Source organism: Oncorhynchus tshawytscha, linkage group LG24 (genome assembly GCF_018296145.1).
Source record: "Oncorhynchus tshawytscha isolate Ot180627B linkage group LG24, Otsh_v2.0, whole genome shotgun sequence".
NCBI lineage: Eukaryota > Metazoa > Chordata > Actinopteri > Salmoniformes > Salmonidae > Oncorhynchus > Oncorhynchus tshawytscha.
In genome coordinates, this window is record NC_056452.1 from 33,151,777 (window position 1) to 33,170,526 (window position 18,750).

At 44.8% G+C, this 18,750-nt stretch overlaps 1 protein-coding gene across 1 annotated transcript in view; it reads right to left on the minus strand.

Moving 5' to 3' along the window:
- nid1a (nidogen 1a) overlaps positions 1-17,664 on the minus strand; it is a 79,917-nt gene extending 62,253 nt beyond the window's left edge. The window contains exons 1-4 of the mRNA XM_042305730.1: positions 17,373-17,664; positions 6,175-6,390; positions 5,901-5,993; positions 5,474-5,703 (exon numbers count right to left, since the gene is read on the minus strand). Of these exons, the coding sequence (XP_042161664.1) occupies positions 5,474-5,703; positions 5,901-5,993; positions 6,175-6,390; positions 17,373-17,579 (746 nt within the window). The 5' untranslated portion in view covers positions 17,580-17,664. The remainder of the gene's footprint in view (positions 1-5,473; positions 5,704-5,900; positions 5,994-6,174; positions 6,391-17,372) is intronic.
- Between the last annotated feature and the right edge of the window lie 1,086 nt (positions 17,665-18,750).

The following is an 18,750-nucleotide window of genomic DNA, read 5'->3' on the forward strand; positions in this document are numbered from 1 at the left end:
GACCTGCCTGGTGTGTTCCTTGTTCTTCATGATGCTCTCTGCGCTTTTAACGGACCTCTGAGACTATCACAGTGCAGGTGCATTTATATGGAGACTTGATTACACACAGGTGGATTGTATTTATCATCATTAGTCATTTAGGTCAACATTGGATCATTCAGAGATCCTCACTGAACTTCTGGAGAGAGTTTGCTGCACTGAAAGTAAAGGGGCTGAATAATTTTGCACGCCCAATTTTCCGTTTTTGATTTGTTAAAAAGTTTGAAATATCCAATAAATGTCGTTCCACTTCATGATTGTGTCCCACTTGTTGTTGATTCTTCACAAAAAAATACAGTTTTATATCTTTATGTTTGAAGCCTGAAATGTGGCAAAAGGTCGCAAAGTTCAAGGGGGCCGAATACTTTCGCAAGGCACTGCATATGCAGATGATACTACGATGTATGCTATTGCCCTGACTGTTGATCAGTGTGTCAAAATATTTAGCTACGCAGGAATCCCTTGCTGATTTAAAACTTGTGCTAAATAATGGCAAAACTAAATACATGTTGTTTTTAGACTCTCGTTAGAATGTTTCAGATGAACTACATGTTCACTTATTAGATGGTTCTCTAATCGAACGTGTTCCTGCATATAAATACTGAGGCATTTGGATTGATATGGATTTGATGTTGATGTTTCTAAAACATATAGATGATCTTGTTAAGAACCTAAGATTTAAAGTTGGCTTTTTTCTACAGAAACAGATGGTGACTTTCTCTAATCAGTAGGAAGCAGATTATTCAGTCAACTTTTTAATCTGTTGTTGATTATATTATTTATTAAAGTGCAGCTGCTAAAACTCTTAAACCTTTGGATGCCATCTACCATAATGCTCTTTGTTTTGTTACAGTCGATCGTTTTTGTACTCATCACTGCATACTTTATCAAAGAGTTGGCTGGACTTCTCTAAAGACCCCTACATTGCTTCCTTTCTGTTTACAAGGCCCAACTTCATAAGCTTCTGTCTTATCTAACTTTGCTGTTGAGGTATAGACACCTGAGTTACCTAACCTGTTCACAGGATTGGTTAAGTCTTGGGGGTCCTAACCTGTTCACAGGATTGGTTAACTCTTGGGGGTCCTAACCTGTTCACAGGATTGGTTAAGTCTTGGGGGTCCTAACCTGTTCACAGGATTGGTTAACTCTTGGGGTTCCTAACCTGTTCACAGGATTGGTTAACTCTTGGGGGTCCTAACCTGTTCACAGGATTGGTTAACTCTTGGGGTTCCTAACCTGTTCACAGGATTGGTTAACTCTTGAGGTTCCTAGGGTCTCCACCCAGCTAGGTAAATCTGCTTTTGGTTTTAAAGCACCGTATTGCTGGAACAAAATGATAAATACATTTCATCTTGATGTTCTGCCGATTTAAAGTATTGACTATTTGTGGAGGAATGTTTTCTGGGTGATATGTCAAATCAAATCAAATCAAATTTATTTATATAGCCCTTCGTACATCAGCTGATATCTCAAAGTGCTGTACAGAAACCCAGCCTAAAACCCCAAACAGCAAGCAATGCAGGTGTAGAAGCACGGTGGCTAGGAAAAACTAGCTTGACATGTGTGAAGTTTTATTTGAACTTACCATGACTGTGTTTTTGTATTTTAATGTGTGTATATATATATATATATATACTGTATATGCTGAGTGTATAAAACCTTAAGGACCCCTTCCTAATATTGAGTTGCACACGCAGCCTCTATTCGTTGGGGCATGCTGGCTCATGTTGACTCCAATACTTCAAACAGTCGTATCCAGTTGGCTGGATGTCCTTTGGGTGGTGGACCATTCTTGATACACATGGGAAATTGTGAAAAACCCAGCAGCGTTGCAGTTCTTGACACAAACTGGTGCGCGCTGGCACCTACTAGCATACCGCGTTCAAAGGCACTTAAAACTTTTGTCTTGCCCATTCACCCTCTGAATGGCACACATACACTCCATGTCTCAATTGTCTCAAGGCTTAAAAATCCTTCTTTAACGTGTCTCCTCTCCTCCATCTACACTGATTGAAGTGGATTTAACAAGTGACATCAATAAGGATCATATCTTTCACCTGGATTCACCTGGTCAGTCTGTGTCATGGAAAGAACAGGTGTTCTTAATGTTTTGTACACTCAGCGTATATATTTGTTGTATAATGTGTATATTTATATTGTATATACAGGGCGCATTTGGAAAAGAGACCTACAGTGCCTTGCAAAAGTAATCACCCCTCATGGAGTTTTCCTATTTTGTTGCATTACAACCTGGAATTTAAATGGATTTTAATTGGATTTCAGGTAATAGTCCAAATTTGTGAAGTGAAATGACTTGTTTCAAAAAATTATAAAAATAAAAACAGAAAAGTGGTGCATAAGAAGTTTATAAGAAGTTTACATTAAAACTAGTTTTTCAACCACTCCATACATTTCTTGTTAACAAACTATAGTTTTGGCAAGTCAGTTAGGACATCTAATTAGTGCACGACACAAGTAGTTTTTCCAACAATTGTTTACAGACAGATTATTTCATTTATAATTCACTGTATCACAATTCCAGTGGGTCAGAAGTTACATACACTAAGTTGACTGTGCCTTTAAACAGCTTGGAAAATTCCAGAAAATGATGTCATGGCTTTAGAAGCTTCTGATAGGCTAATTGACACAATTTGAGTCAATTGGAGCAGTACCTGTGGGTGTATTTCAAGGTCTATCTTCAACCTCAGTGACTCTTTGCTTGACATCATGGGAAAATCAAAAGAAATTAGCCAAGACCTCAGAAAAAAAATTGTAGACCTCCACAAGTCTGGTTCATCCTTGGGAGAAACTTTCAAACGCCTGAAGGTACCACGTTCATCTGTACAAACAATAGTACGCAAGTATAAACACCATGGGACCACACAGCTGTCATACCACTCAGGAAGGAAACAGGTTCTGTCTCCTAGAGATTAACTTACTTTGGTGCGAAAAGTGCAAATCAATCCCAGAACAACAGCAAAGGACCTTGTGAAGATGCTGGAGGAAACAGGTACAAAAGTATCTATATCCACAGTTAAACGAGTCCTATATCGACATAACCTGAAAGGCCACTCAGCAAGGAAGAAGCCACTGCTCCAAAACCGCCATAAAAAAAGCCAGGATTTGTAACTGCACATGGGGACAAATATCATACTTTTTGTAGAAATGTCCTCTGGTCTGATGAAACAAAAATATAACTATTTGGTCATAATGACCATCGTTATGTTTGGAGGAAAAAGGGGGAAGATTGCAAGCTGAAGAACACCATCCCAACCGTGAAGCACGGAGGTGGGAGCATCATGTTGTGGGGGTGCTTTGCTGCAGGAGGGACTAGTGCACTTCACAAAATAGATGGCATCATGAGGGAGGAAAAGTCTGTGGATATATTGAAGCAACATCTCAAGACATCAGTCAGGAAGTTAAAGCTTGGTTGCAAATGGGTTTTCCAAATGGACAATGACCCCAAGCATACTTCCAAAGTTGTAGCGAAATGGCTTAAGGACAACAAAGTCAAGGTATTGGAGTGGTCATCACAAAGCCCTGGCCTCAATCCTATAGAAAATGTGTGGGCAGAACTGAAAAGGTGTGAGCGAGTTACAAACCTGACTCAGTTACACCAGCTCTGTCAGGAGGAATGGGCCAAAATTCACCCAACTTATTGTGGGAAGCTTGTGGAAGGCTACCCGAAATGTTTGACCCAAGTTAAACAATTTAAAAGGCAATGCTACCAAATACTAATTGAGTGTATGTAAACTTCTGACCCACTTGGAATTGTGATGAAAGAATTAGAAGCTGAAATAAATGATTCTATCTATTATTATGCTGACATTTCAAATTCTTAAAATAAAGTGGTGATCCTAACTGACCTAAGACAGGGAATTTTTACTGTGATTAAATGTCAGGAATTGTGAACAACTGAGTTTAAATGTATTTGGCGAAGGTGTATGTAAACTTCTGACTTCAACTGTATGTATTCACCCCCTTTGCTATGAAGCCCCTAAATAAGATCTGGTGCAACCAATTACCTTCAGAAGTCACATAATTAGTTAAATAAAGTCTGCCTGTGTGCAATCTAAGTGTCACATGATCTGTCACACGATCTCAGTATATATACACCTGTTCTGAAAGGCCCCAGAGTCTGCAACACCACTAAGCAAGGGGCACCACCAAGCAAGCGGCACCATGAAGACCAAGGAGTTCTCCAAACAGGTCAGGGACAAAGTTGTGGAGACGTACAGATCAGGGTTGGGTTATAAACAACCATCAGAAACTTTGAACATCCCACAAAGCACCATTAAATCCATTATAAAGAAAATGGAAAGAATATGGCACCACAACAAACCTGCCAAGAGAGGGCTGCCAACCAAAACTCACGGACCAGGCAAGGAGGGCATTAAATCAGAGAGGCAACAAAGAGACCAATGATAAACCTGAAGGAGCTGCAAAGCTCCACAGCGGAGATTGGAGTATCTGTCCATAGGACCACTTTAAGGCGTACACTCCACAGAGCTGGGCTTTACCGAAGAGTGGCCAGAGAAAAATAAGTAAACATGTTTGGTGTTCACCAAAAGGCATGTGGGAGACTCCCCAAATATATGAAAGAAGGTACTCTGGTCAGATGAGACTAAAATTGAGCTTTTTGCCCGTCAAGGAAAACGCTATGTCTGGTGCAAACCCAACACCTCTCATCACCCCGGGAACACCATCCCACAGTGAAGCATTGTGGTGGCAGTATCATGCTGTGGGGATGTTTTCATTGGCAGGGACTGGGAAACTGGTCAGAATTGGAGGAATTTTGGATGGCACTAAGTACAGGGAAATTCTTGAGGGAAACCTGTTTGTCTTCCAGAGATTTGAGACTGGGACGGAGGTTCACCTTCCAGCAGGACAATGACCCTAAGCATACTGCTAAAGCAACACTTGAGTGGTTTAAGGGTAAACATTTAAATGTCTTGGAATGGCCTAGTCAGACCTCAATCCAATTGAGAATCTGTGGTATGACTTAACATTTCTGTACACCAGTGGAACCCATCCAACTTGAAGGAGCTGGATCAGTTTTGACTTGAAGAATGGGCAGAAATCCCAGTGGCTAGATGTGCCAAGCTTATAGAGATATACCCCAAGAGACTTGCAGCTGTAATTGCTACAAAAGGTGGCTCTACAAAGTATTGACTTGGGGGGGGGATAGTTATGTACACTTAAGTTTTCTGTTTTTTTGTCTTATTTGTTTCACAATAAAAAATATGTTGCATCTTCAAAGTGGTAGGCATGTTGTGTAAATCACATGATACAACCCCCCCAAAATCCATTTTAATTCCAGGTTGTAAGGCAACAAAATAGGAAAAATGCCAAGAGGGGTGATTACTTTTGAAAGCCACTGTAGGTCTCAATATGTCTGCCCTGTTATTTTTTTTATAAAAAGACCAGTACTTACTCTGCTAGCGCCCTGACAGAGGTCTCCCTCTCGGTGGTGATGCGGTAGTACGGTCCCTGTCGGGTGCTGAACACCAGGTACTTGACCAGCCCTTTACTGAAGCCCGCCTGCATGGCCTGACTACTGCCTCCTACAGCTGTGGAGGCAAACTGCATCCCCTTCCTGGGGTAAAGCAGGATGGCATAGGAGGTCGTCTCAGCTGACGCTATCACCAGCTGGAAGCTATTCCTCTGTTGAAAGAGAGGTTACAAGACAGAGTTACAACACGGTTACATTGTTAAGATTCAGACACAAGAATGTCACTCACTGCTTCTGCCTGCTCTTTGGTGTCCAGGTCGGGCTACTCTAAAACACTTTGTAACCTCTCTTTCCACATTAATACATTAACTTGATTGATTGATTGAGTGACTGGTATTTCTGATCTCACCTGTTTCTCCAGTCCGTCTCCTCTGCTGTGGTCATGGTGTTGCCTGGAAGCCACATCTACCCAGGTGACGACCACCGCGTGTTCCGGCTCCACCTAGTAAACACAAGTAACAGCTACTTTAATTCATTCAGTGCTTAGACTAACAGTATGTATTTTGTTTAGCGTTTTAGTTAAATATTTTTACAATGTAAATTGTACTCGCAATTCAGCTTATTGCCAGTTGTACAATGTCTTGGTTAAAGTAAAACAAATGTTCCATCTCTCTCTCTCTCACCTCATCGTCCTCTGGAAAAGCCCTGTTAATCTGCTCTGCAGCCTGCCGCAGGGTGGCTGGGCTAGCATCCTGACGGTAGTACACCTTACCCACGCCGTCACCAGTATCCAGGTCGCCGTGCAGGGCCGCGATCATGCCGAACCCGGCGGGCATCTTACCAAGGTATGTGGACTCAGCACTGGGCTGTGCCATGGCAACGAACCCATTGGTGTTGATCTGAAATGTAGAACAAACACCAACTGTCAATAATCAGCAACAACACGGGTTGACTGACATAGTCAGACAGGGTCTGCATCAGGACATAGAGAAACTAACAGCCCACATAGTGAGACAGGGTCTGCATCAGGACATAGAGAGACTAACAGCCCACATAGTCAGACAGGGTCTGCATCAGGACACAGAGAGACTAACAGCCCACATGCAACAGGATAGGCCAATAACCCAGGCAAACAACAGCAGAGGGTCTGCAGCAGGCCTTGACCTGGCTGAACTAGAACAGTGCAGCCTACAGTATAATACTATGAATGCTCCCCATTGTCAGACTATGACTGCCCCCCCATGTCAGACTATGAATGCCCTCCCATGTCATACTATGAATGCCCTCCCATGTCAGACTATGAATGCCCTCCCATGTCAGACTATGAATGCCCCCCTCGTCAGACTATGAATGCCCTCCCATGTCAGACTATGAATGCCCCCCATGTCAGTCTATGACTGCCCCCTCATGTCAGACTATGAATGCCCTCCCATGTCAGACTATGAATGCCCTCCCATGTCAGACTATGACTGCCCCCCATGTCAGACTATGACTGCCCCCATGTCAGACTATGACTGCCCCCCATGTCAGACTATGAATGCCCTCCCATGTCAGACTATGAATGCCCTCCCATGTCAGACAATGAATGCCCTCCCATGTCAGACAATGAATGCCCTCCCATGTCAGACAATGAATGCCCTCCCATTTCAGACTATGAATGCCCTCCAATGTCAGACAATGAATGCCCTCCCATGTCAGACTATGAATGCCCTCCCATGTCAGACTATGAATGCCCTCCAATGTCAGACAATGAATGCCCTCCCATGTCAGACTATGAATGCCCTCCCATGTCAGACTATGAATGCCCCCCATGTCAGACTATGAATGCCCTCCCATGTCAGACAATGAATGCCCTCCCATTTCAGACTATGAATGCCCTCCCATGTCAGACTATGACTGCCCTCCCATGTCAGACTATGACTGCCCCCATGTCAGACTATGACCCCCCATGTCAGACTATGACTGCCCCCATGTCAGACTATGACTGCCCCCCATGTCAGACTATGACTGCCCCCATGTCAGACTATGACTGCCCCCATGTCAGACTATGACTGCCTCCCCATGTCAGACTATGAATGCCCTCCCCCATGTCAGACTATGACTGCCCTCCCATGTCATACTATGAATCAGACTATGAATGCCCCCCATCAGACTATGAATGCCCCCCATGTCATACTATACAACTCTTTATTCTCCCAGGGTTCTGTTCTACAGCTCTTTATTCTCCCAGGGTTCTGCTCTTTATTCTCCCAGGGTTCTGCTCTACAGCTCTTTATTCTCCCAGGGTTCACCTCTTTATTCTCCCAGGGTTCAGCTCTTTATTCTCCCAGGGTTCTGCTCTACAGCTCTTTATTCTCCCAGGGTTCAGCTCTTTATTCTCCCAGGGTTCTGTTCTACAGCTCTTTATTCTCCCATGGTTCAGCTTTTTATTCTCCCAGGGATCAGTTCTTTATTCTCCCAGGGTTCTGCTCTACAGTTCTTTATTCTCCCAGGGTTCTGCTCTACAGCTCTTTATTCTCCCAGGGTTCTGCTCTACAGCTCTTTATTCTACCATGGTTCTGATATAGACAGGCTGTGTGGACCATGGTTCTGATATGTGCAGGCTATGTGGACCATAGTTCTGATGTGGAGGGGCTGTGTGGACCATGGTTCTGATGTGGACGGGCTGTGTGGACCATGGTTCTGATGTGGAGGGGCTGTGTGGACCATGGTTCTGATGTGGAGGGGCTGTGTGGACCATGGTTCTGATGTGGAGGGCTGTGTGGACCATGGTTCTGATGTGGAGGGGCTGTGTGGACCATGGTTCTGATGTGGAGGGGCTGTGTGGACCATGGTTCTGATGTGGAGGGGCTGTGTGGAACATGGTTCTGATGTGGAGGGGCTGTGTGGAACATGGTTCTGATGTGGAGGGGCTGTGTGGACCATGGTTCTGATGTGGAGGGGCTGTGTGGACCATGGTTCTGATGTGGAGGGGCTGTGTGGACCATGGTTCTGATGTGGAGGGGCTATCAGAGTCCACTCCAGGGTTGGGGGAGCTGAGGTTATTATGTCCTAATAACAAGGGCTTTGACCAGAGTGAACAGGAGAGACAACAGTTCTAATACTGTTGTAGGATATGGTGGGGGTGGAGACAGTTATAACACACAGGGCCGGCCCTAGCCTTTTGGGGTCCGTAAGGCAGATTTGGTTGGGGGGCCCACACACCTTGCAGGCTAAATGCTATTGTTATTGTCAATTTTAAAGTCAATTTTATGCAATATTTTGCAATGGGGCGCAGAGAAAATATTGCAGTTTTAAAGCTCCAATGTAGCTGTTTTATCCCAATATCAAATCATTTCTGAGCAACAATATGTACCTTACTGTGACTGTTTAACATTAGAATGGTCAACAACAACGGAGCTCACAGAAAGGACATGAGATCAGTTGGAGAACAAGCAAGGAATCTACAGTTGAAGTCAGAAGTTTACATAGACCTTAAGTAAATGTTCCCTGTTTTAGGTCAGTTAGGATCACCACTTTATTTTAAGAATGTGAAATGTCAGAATAATAGTAGGGAGAATGATTTATTTCAGCTTTTATTTCTTTCATCACATTCCCAGTGGGTCAGAAGTTTACATACACACAATTAGTAGGCAGAATTGCCTTTAATATTGTTTAACTTGGGTCAAACGTTTCGGGTAGCCTTCCACAAGCTTCCCACAATAAGTTGGTGAATTTTAGCCCATTCCTCCTGATAGAGCTGGTGTAACTGAATCAGGTTTGTAGGCCTCCATGCTCGCACACACTTTTTCAGTTCTGCCCACACATTTTCTATAGGATTGAGGTCAGGGCTTTGTGATGGCCACTCATATACCTTGACTTTGTTGTCCTTAAGCCATTTTGCCACAACTTTGGAAGTATGCTTGGGGTCATTGTCCATTTGGAAGACCCATTTGCAACTAAGCTTTAACTTCCTGACTGATGTCTTGAGATGTTGCTACAATATATCCACATAATTTTCTTACCTCATGATGCCATCTATTTTGTGAAGTGCACCAGTCCCTCCTGCAGCAAAGCACCCCCACAACATGATGCTGCCACCTCCGTGCTTCACGGTTGGGATGGTGTTCTTCAGCATGCAAGCGTCCCCCTTTTTCCTCCAAACATAACGATGGTCATTATGGCCAAACAGTTCTCTTTTTGTTTCATCAGACCAGAGGACATGTCTCTAAAAAGTACGATCTTTGTCCCCATGTGCAGTTGCAAACCGTAGTCTGTCTTTTTTATGGCGGTTTTGGAGCAGTGGCTTCTTCCTTGCTGAGTGGCCTTTCAGGTTATGTCGATATAGGACTTGTTTTACTATGGCGATATGACGGCTGCGTGGTCCCATGGTGTTTACACTTGCGTACTATTGTTTGTACAGGGACACCTCCAATTGACTCAAATTATGTCAATTAGCCTATCAGAAGCTTCTGAAGCCACAGTCAACTTAGTGTATGTAAACTTCTGACCCACTGGAATTGTGATACAGTGAATTATAAGTGAAATAATCTGTCTGTAAACAATTGTTGGAAAAACTACTTGTGTCATGCACAAAGTAGATGTCCTAACCGACTTGCCAAAACTATAGTTTGTTAACAAGAAATGTGTGTTGTGGTTGTTTTAAAAACTAAGTGTATGTTAAAGTTTTAATGACTCCAACCTAAGTGTATGTAAACTAGTTTGAATGACTCCAACCTAAGTGTATGTAAACTAGTTTTAATGACTCCAACCTAAAAGTGTATGTAAACTAGTTTTAATGACTCCAACCTAAGTGTATGTAAACTAGTTTTAATGACTCCAACCTAAGTGTATGTAAACTAGTTTTAATGACTCCAACCTAAGTGTTTGTAAACTAGTTTTAATGACTCCAACCTAAGTGTATGTAATGACTCCAACCTAAGTGTAAAGTAAACTAGTTTTAATGACTCCAACCTAAGTGTATGTTAACTAGTTTTAATGACTCCAACCTAAAAGTGTATGTAAACTAGTTTTAATGACTCCAACCTAAGTGTATGTAGACTAGTTTTAATGAAACTAGTGTTTAAACTAGTTTTAATGACTCCAACCTAAGTGTATGTAAACTAGTTTTAGACTCCAACCTAAGTGTATGTTAACTAGTTTTAATGACTCCAACCTAAGTGGATGTAAACTAGTTTTAGACTCCAACCTAAGTGTATGTTAACTAGTTTTAATGACTCCAACCTAAGTGTATGTAAACTAGTTTTAATGACTCCAACCTAAGTGTATGTAAACTAGTTTTAATGACTCCAACCTAAGTGTATGTAATGACTCCAACCTAAGTGTAAGTAAACTAGTTTTAATGACTCCAACCTAAGTGTTTGTAAACTAGTTTTAATGACTCCAACCTAAGTGTTTGTAAACTAGTTTTAATGACTCCAACCTAAGTGTATGTAAACTTCCAACTTCAACTGTATCTTTGTTTATGTTCAATCATGTGTCTAAATAGTGAATCTGGAGCCAATCTGATATATGGTTCATGAGGAGAAGAAGATTCCAGATGGTTCAGATTATTTTCACGTTACATTATAATGAGTTAACAGTTTCCTTGTTTTGATATCAATACCACATACAGTAACGTTCATTTAGGGGACGTCCATGACTTCCATGGGGCTGTAGTGGAGCAGGTTGAGAGCTTCAAATTCCTTGGTGACCACATCACCAACAAACCATTGTGGTCCAAACACACCAACACAGTCGTGAAGAGGGCATGAAAAAGCCTATTCCCCCTCAGGCGACGGAAAATATTTGGCATAATTCCTCAGATCCTCAAAAAGGTATACAGCTGCAACATCGAGAGCATCCTGACTGGTTGCATCACTGTTTGGTACGGCAATTGCTCGGCCTCTGACCGCTAGGCACTACAGAGAGTAGTGCGTACGGCCCAGTACATCACTGGGGATAAGCTTCCTGCCATCCAAGAACTCTACACCAGGCAGTGTCAGAGGAAGGCCCTAAAAAATGTCAAAGACTCCAGCCACCCCAGTCATAGACTGTTCTCTCTGCTACAGCACAGAAATCGGTACCGGAGCGCCAAGTCTAGGTCTAAAAGGCTTCTTAACAGCTTCTACCCCCAAGCCATAAGACTGCTGAACACCATAAGACTGCTGAACACCATAAACCTGCTGAACGGCTAAAGACTGCTCCAGTTTCAACTGTTCTGCCTTATTATTATTCGACCATGCTGGTCATTTATGAACATTTGAACATCTTGGCCATGTTCTGTTATAATCTCCACCCGGCACAGCCAGATGAGGACTGGCCACCCCACATAGCCTGGTTCCTCTCTAGGTTTCTTCCTAGGTTCTGGCCTTTCTAGGGAGTTTTTCCTAGCCACCGTGCTTCTACACCTGCATTGCTTGCTGTTTGGGATTTTAGGCTGGGTTTCTGTACAGCACTTTGAGATATCAGCTGATGTACGAAGGGCTTTATAAATACATTTGATTTGATTTGAACACCATAAGACTGCTGAACAGCTAAAGACTGCTGAACACCATAAGACTGCTGAACACCATAAGACTGCTGAACAGCTAAAGACTGCTGAACACCATAAGACTGCTGAACAGCTAAAGACTGCTGAACAGCTAAAGACTGCTGAACACCATAAGACTGCTGAACACCATAAGACTGCTGAACAGCTAAAGACCGCTGAACACCATAAGACTGCTGAACACCATAAGACTGCTGAACAGCTAAAGACTGCTGAACAGCATAAGACTGCTGAACAGCTAAAGACTGCTGAACAGCTAAAGACTACACGGACTATTTGCATTGACCCCTCCCACCCCATTTTTTTACGCTGCTGCTACTCGACGAAGGACCCCTAGAGACCGAGGACCTCAAGTGACCGAGGACCCCTAGAGGCCGAGTACCCCTAGAGACAGAGGACCTCAAGTGACCGAGGACCCCTAGAGGCCGAGTACCCCTAGAGACAGAGGACCTCAAGTGACCGAGGACCCCTAGAGGCCGAGTACCCCTAGAGACCGAGGACCTCAAGTGACCGAGGACCCCTAGAGGCCGAGTACCCCTAGAGACAGAGGACCTCAAGTGACCGAGGACCCCTAGAGGCCGAGTACCCCTAGAGACGAGGACCTCAAGCGACCGAGGACCCCTAGAGGCCGAGTACCCCTAGAGACCGAGGTCCTCAAGTGACCGAGGACCCCTAGAGGCCGAGTACCCCTAGAGACCGAGGACCTCAAGTGACCGAGGACCCCTAGAGAGCGCTTTTGTTGCTTATGCCTAGGGCCGGCCCTGCACACACACACACACACACACAATGGGCACATGGTGTTAAAATTAGGGCAGTGTTTTGACCCAGAATGACTTCAGATACACTGGATACACTCTGTATTTCCACTGATGGGGGGTCTCATGGCTGAGAGAGTGTGTGTGTGTATGTGTGGAGGGGGTGTCTCATGGCTGAGAGAGAGTGTGTGTGTGTGTGGAGGGGGGGGGGTTGCAGGCAGATATTTCACAACAAAATTCTTGCTGGACTTTGGCTCTATGGTCAATAACAGCCCCTGAGGAACATAGAGGAATGTTTTGGAATCACACACGCACACATTCCACAATCCAACTGATAAAAAGTATTGCAAGGGACCAAAGACCCTTAGCGGTCGAGGACCCCTAGCGGCCGAGGACCCCAAGCGGTCGAGGACCCCAAGCGGCCGAGGACCCCAAGCGTTCGAGGATCCCAAGCGTCTGAGGACCCCAAGCGTCCGAGGATCCCTAGTGGTCGAGGACCCCAAGTGTCCGAGGACCCCAAGCGGCCGAGGACCCCTAGTGGTCGAGGACCCCAAGTGTCCGAGGACCCCAAGTGTCCGAGGACCCCAAGCGGCCGAGGGCCCCTAGTGGTCGAGGACCCCAAGTGTCCGAGGACCCCAAGTGTCCGAGGACCCCAAGCGGCCGAGGACCCCTAGCGGTCGAGGACCCCAAGTGTCCGAGGACCCCAATTGTCCGAGGACCCCAAGCGGCCGAGGACCCCAATTGTCCGAGGACCCCAAGCGGCCGAGGACCCCTAGCGGTCGAGGACCCCAAGTGTCCGAGGACCCCAATTGTCCGAGGAGCGGCCGAGGACCCCAATTGTCCGAGGGCGGCCGAGGACCCCTAGTGGTCGAGGACCCCAAGCGGCCGAGGACCCCTAGCGGTCGAGGACCCCTAGTGGCCGAGGACCCCAAGCGGTCGAGGACCCCAAGCGGTCGAGGACCCCTAGCGACCGAGGACCCCTAGAGGTTGAGGACCCCAAGCGTCTGTGGACCCCTAGCGACCGAGGACCCCTAGCGGTCGAGGACCCCAAGCGGTCGAGGACCCCTAGCGGTTGAGGACCCCAGCGGTCGAGGACCCCTAGCGGTCGAGGACCCCAGCGGTCGAGGACCCCTAGCGGTCAAGGACCACAAGCGGTCGAGGATCCAAAGCGGCCGAGGACCCCTAGCGGTCGAGGACCCCAAGCGGTCGAGGACCCCAGCGGTCGAGGACCCCTAGCGGTCGAGGACCCCAAGCGGTCGAGGACCCCAGCGGTCGAGGACCCAAAGCGGCCGAGGACCCCTAGTGACCGAGGACCCCTTAGCAGTCGAGGACCCCTAGCGGTCGAGGACCCAAAGCGGCCGAGGACCCCAAGCGGTCGAGGACCCAAAGCGGCCGAGGACCCCAAGCGGCCGAGGACCCCTAGCGGTCGAGGACCCCAAGCGACCGCTTCTGTTGCTTATGCCTAGGGCCGGCCCTGCACACACACTGGGCACATGGTGTTAAAATTAGGGCAGTGTTTTGACCCAGAATGACTTCAGATAGAGCTGGATACACTCTGTATTTCCACTGAGGGGGGGTCTCATGGCTGAGAGAGAGAGTATGTGTGTGTGTATGTGTGGAGGGGGTGTCTCATGGCTGAGAGAGAGAGAGTGTGTGTGTGTGTGTGTGTGTGTGTGTGTGTGTGGAGGGGGGGTTGCAGGCAGATATTTCACAACAAAATTCTTGCAGGACTTTGGCTCTATGGTCAATAACAGCACCTGAGGAACATAGAGGAATGTTTTGGGGTCACACACACACACACATTCCACAATCCAACTGATAGAACGTATTGACTATGTAAAGAATGTACTGCATCAACTCCCCTCATGCTCCTTCAGAAAGTATTCACACTCCTTCACTTATTCCACATTACAGCCTGAATTTAAAATGGATTACATTTCCATCAAAGGGTAATAATTATTATATATTTTTTTACAAATTAATGAAAAATGAAAAGCTGAAATATCTTAAATCAATTATTTATTAATTAATCAATAAGTATTCAATCCCTTTATTTATTTATTTTGACATTTTAGTCATTTAGTGGACGGTCTTATCCAGAGTGACTTAGAAATGATTTCCATACTGGATCTACTTAGCCACAAGGGACTATTATGACAAGCTAGGTCCCTCAGTCGAGCAGTGATTTTCAAACACAGATTCAACCACAAAGACCAGGGAGGTTTTCCAACGTCTCGCAAAGAAGGGCACCTATTGGTAGATGGGTAAAAAAAATATTGACATTGAATATCCCTTTGAGCATGGTGAAGTTATTACACCCAGTCACTACAAAGTTACAGGCTTCCTTCCTAACTCAGTTGACGGAGAGGAAGGAAACTGCTCAGGGATTTTCACCATGAGGCCAACGGTAGAGTTTAATGTGATAGGAGAAAACTGAGGATGGATGATTTTCTCTCCAAAACATGCATCCTGTTTGCAACAAGGCACTAAAGTAAACCTGCAACAAATGTGGCAAAGCTATTCACTTTTTGTCCTGAATATAAAAGTGTTATGTTTGCAGCTAATCCAATACAACACATTACTGAGTATCACTCTCCATATTTTCAAACATAGTGGTGGCTGCATCATGCTATGGGTATGCTTGTAATCGTTAAGGACTGGGGAGTTTTTCAAGATTAAAACATTACTGAGTATCAATTTGACAGAGTTTGAAGAATTTTGAAAGAATAATGGACAAATGTTGCACAATTCAGGTGTGGAATACTATTAGACTTACCCAGAAAGACTCACAACTCTTAGAGCCTTTCCCAGAAAGACTCACAGCTCTTAGAGCCTTACCCAGAAAGACTCACAGCTCTTAGAGCCTTACCCAGAAAGACTCACAGCTCTTAGAGCCTTACCCAGAAAGACTCACAGCTCTTAGAGCCTTACCCAGAAAGACTCACAGCTCTTAGAGCCTTACCCAGAAAGACTCACAGCTGTAATCACTCTTAGAGACTTACCCAGAAAGACTCACAGCTCTTAGAGCCTTTCCCAGAAAGACTCACAGCTCTTAGAGCCTTACACAGAAAGACTCACAGCTCTTAGAGCCGTACCCAGAAAGACTCACAGCTCTTAGAGCCTTACCCAGAAAGACCTACAACTCTTAGAGCCTTACCCAGAAAGACTCACAGCTCTTAGAGCCTTACCCAGAAAGACTCACAGCTGTAATCACTCTTAGAGACTTACCCAGAAAGACTCACAGCTCTTAGAGCCTTACCCAGAAAGACTCACAGCTCTTAGAGCCTTACCCAGAAAGACTCACAGCTCTTAGAGCCGTACCCAGAAAGACTCACAGCTCTTAGAGCCGTACCCAGAAAGACTCACAGCTCTTAGAGCCGTACCCAGAAAGACTCACAGCTGTAATCACTCTTAGAGCCTTACCCAGAAAGACTCACAGCTCTTAGAGCCTTACCCAGAAAGACTCACAGCTCTTAGAGCCTTACCCAGAAAGACTCACAGCTCTTAGAGCCTTACCCAGAAAGACTCACAGCTCTTAGAGCCTTACCCAGAAAGACTCACAGCTGTAATCACTCTTAGAGACTTACCCAGAAAGACTCACAGCTCTTAGAGCCTTACCCAGAAAGACTCACAGCTCTTAGAGCCTTACCCAGAAAGACTCACAGCTCTTAGAGCCTTACCCAGAAAGACTCACAGCTCTTAGAGACTTACCCAGAAAGACTCACAGCTCTTAGAGCCTTACCCAGAAAGACTCACAGCTCTTAGAGCCTTACCCAGAAAGACTCACAGCTCTTAGAGCCTTACCCAGAAAGACTCACAGCTCTTAGAGCCTTACCCAGAAAGACTCACAGCTCTTAGAGCCTTACCCAGAAAGACTCACAGCTCTTAGAGCCTTACCCAGAAAGACTCACAGCTCTTAGAGCCTTACCCAGAAAGACTCACAGCTCTTAGAGCCTTACCCAGAAAGACTCACAGCTCTTAGAGCCGTACCCAGAAAGACCCACAACTGTAATCGCTGCCAAATGTGTGCTTCTTCATATTATTGACTCGTGGGTGTGACTACTTGTGTAACTGAGAGATTTCTGTATTTAATTTTCAATACATTTGCAAAAAATGTCGGAAAACATGTTTTCATTTTGTCCTTATTTTGTCTTGTGTGTAGGTCAGCGAAAAAAAATGAATATCTAATCCATTTTGAATTCAGGCTGTAACCCAACAACATGTGTAATAAATCCAGGGGTATAAATACTTCCTGAAGGAACTGTTCAAATTAATATTGTATGAGGATTTGCCAAAGTGTTACTTGCCAAACTTCTATCTATATGCCTCGACCTACATAAATACCTCATGAATATCCACGCAGAACATGGTATTTCATTTATACATGTAAAAAAAATGAATACTATCGGTCAAACCGACAGCATGTTGAACCCATGTTAACTGTGCCATGGAAATCATTCATCCCGTGGGTGCATACTCAACACACTCATAAATGCGTAGATTTTATAACCGAATTCTCTCCATGCAACTTTTTTCTGTAGTCTGTTTAGGTGGCTACTCAATCATACACATTATAGTAACATAAAGGTGAACTTACAAAGATGTTATCGAACTTTCCATCGTAGAATAAAACTGGTTTATCCAGCGCTAGTTGTTGCGACAGGTCATTCCCCTGTTCCAGAACGTGGTCTCCAGTGGTTTTGCCGAACGGGAAGAACTCTGCCCGGGTCAGACCATGCACAGACACTGCCCACCACAGAAGAAGGGTCGCGTAGAACAGCCATCCTTGCCCCTGCTGTCCCATGATTAGAGCTTCACAGACCGCGGAGTGGAGCAGTCAGAGGGTAGCGCAGATGCAGAGAGACTGTTGCACTGAACAAGCCCCACAGCAGATTAAGCACAAAGAGAGAGTTGTGTCCAGGGCCGGTTCTCCCCTATTTTGGGGCCCTAAACAAGATTTTAGTGGCACCCCTCTGCAAATTCTACACATTTTGCCATGGGGCGTAGAGAAGAAATGTGCCGTTTTACATGTCATTTCATGCAATTCGATCTATTTTGCCATGGGGTTGTAGAGATATAATTTTTTTATTTTAAAGTTAATTTCATGCAATTCCACACATTTTATAATGAACTACAGCATGTCAATATAATATCTGAGTGAGCATAACGAATTAAGTGGCTGTCGGTGACTGACAATTTAACTGATCAGCTAGGGAGAAATCAGATTTGAATTATATCAAATATATGCAATGAATTGTCCACCGACAGGTTAAAACAATAATGAAAGCATAACTGCGTACCGATTACCGATTTAGGGCACTTCAATATATTGGTTTGTGTTTTCAACACCACAATCAAATAGAATATGTAGATCTGGACAAACAGAAAATACCTCCCAATCCAGTATCCAAAGCTTGGCTTGACAATTTTCCGAATGTGGATTCTGTGATTCAGTCCGCACTCTCCGCATTGCAGATATTATAGGGTCCTGTAACTGGTTGTGTTATGCCACACATAAAAGGTAATACGTCAAGCAGGGTGCATGTTAGGCTTTCCTGATTAACTCGGCCTGCTGGGAGTATATGTGGACACATTGTTATAGGATGATTTGGGAGAATGATGATCTGCAACAGACAGTGCATTCAGTATCAGAAGTAAGAATACAGACAGACTGGCCTGCCACTGTGCCCTTTCTAGACCTCATAAACCGTCCAGAGTAGAGCCACAACGGATCCAAATGGAACGAAACATTCAAATCACGGGGCTTTTCTGCTCCGTTATTCAATTGACATGTTCACTGCAGTTGACAGCCTAGAGTAGAATGTTGTATAAAGGCTAGACAGCAGTTGACAGCCTAGAGTAGAATGTTGTATAAAGGCTGGACAGCAGTTGACAGCCTAGAGTAGAATGTTGTATAAAGGCTGGACAGCAGTTGACAGCCTAGAGTAGAATGTTGTATAAAGGCTAGACAGCAG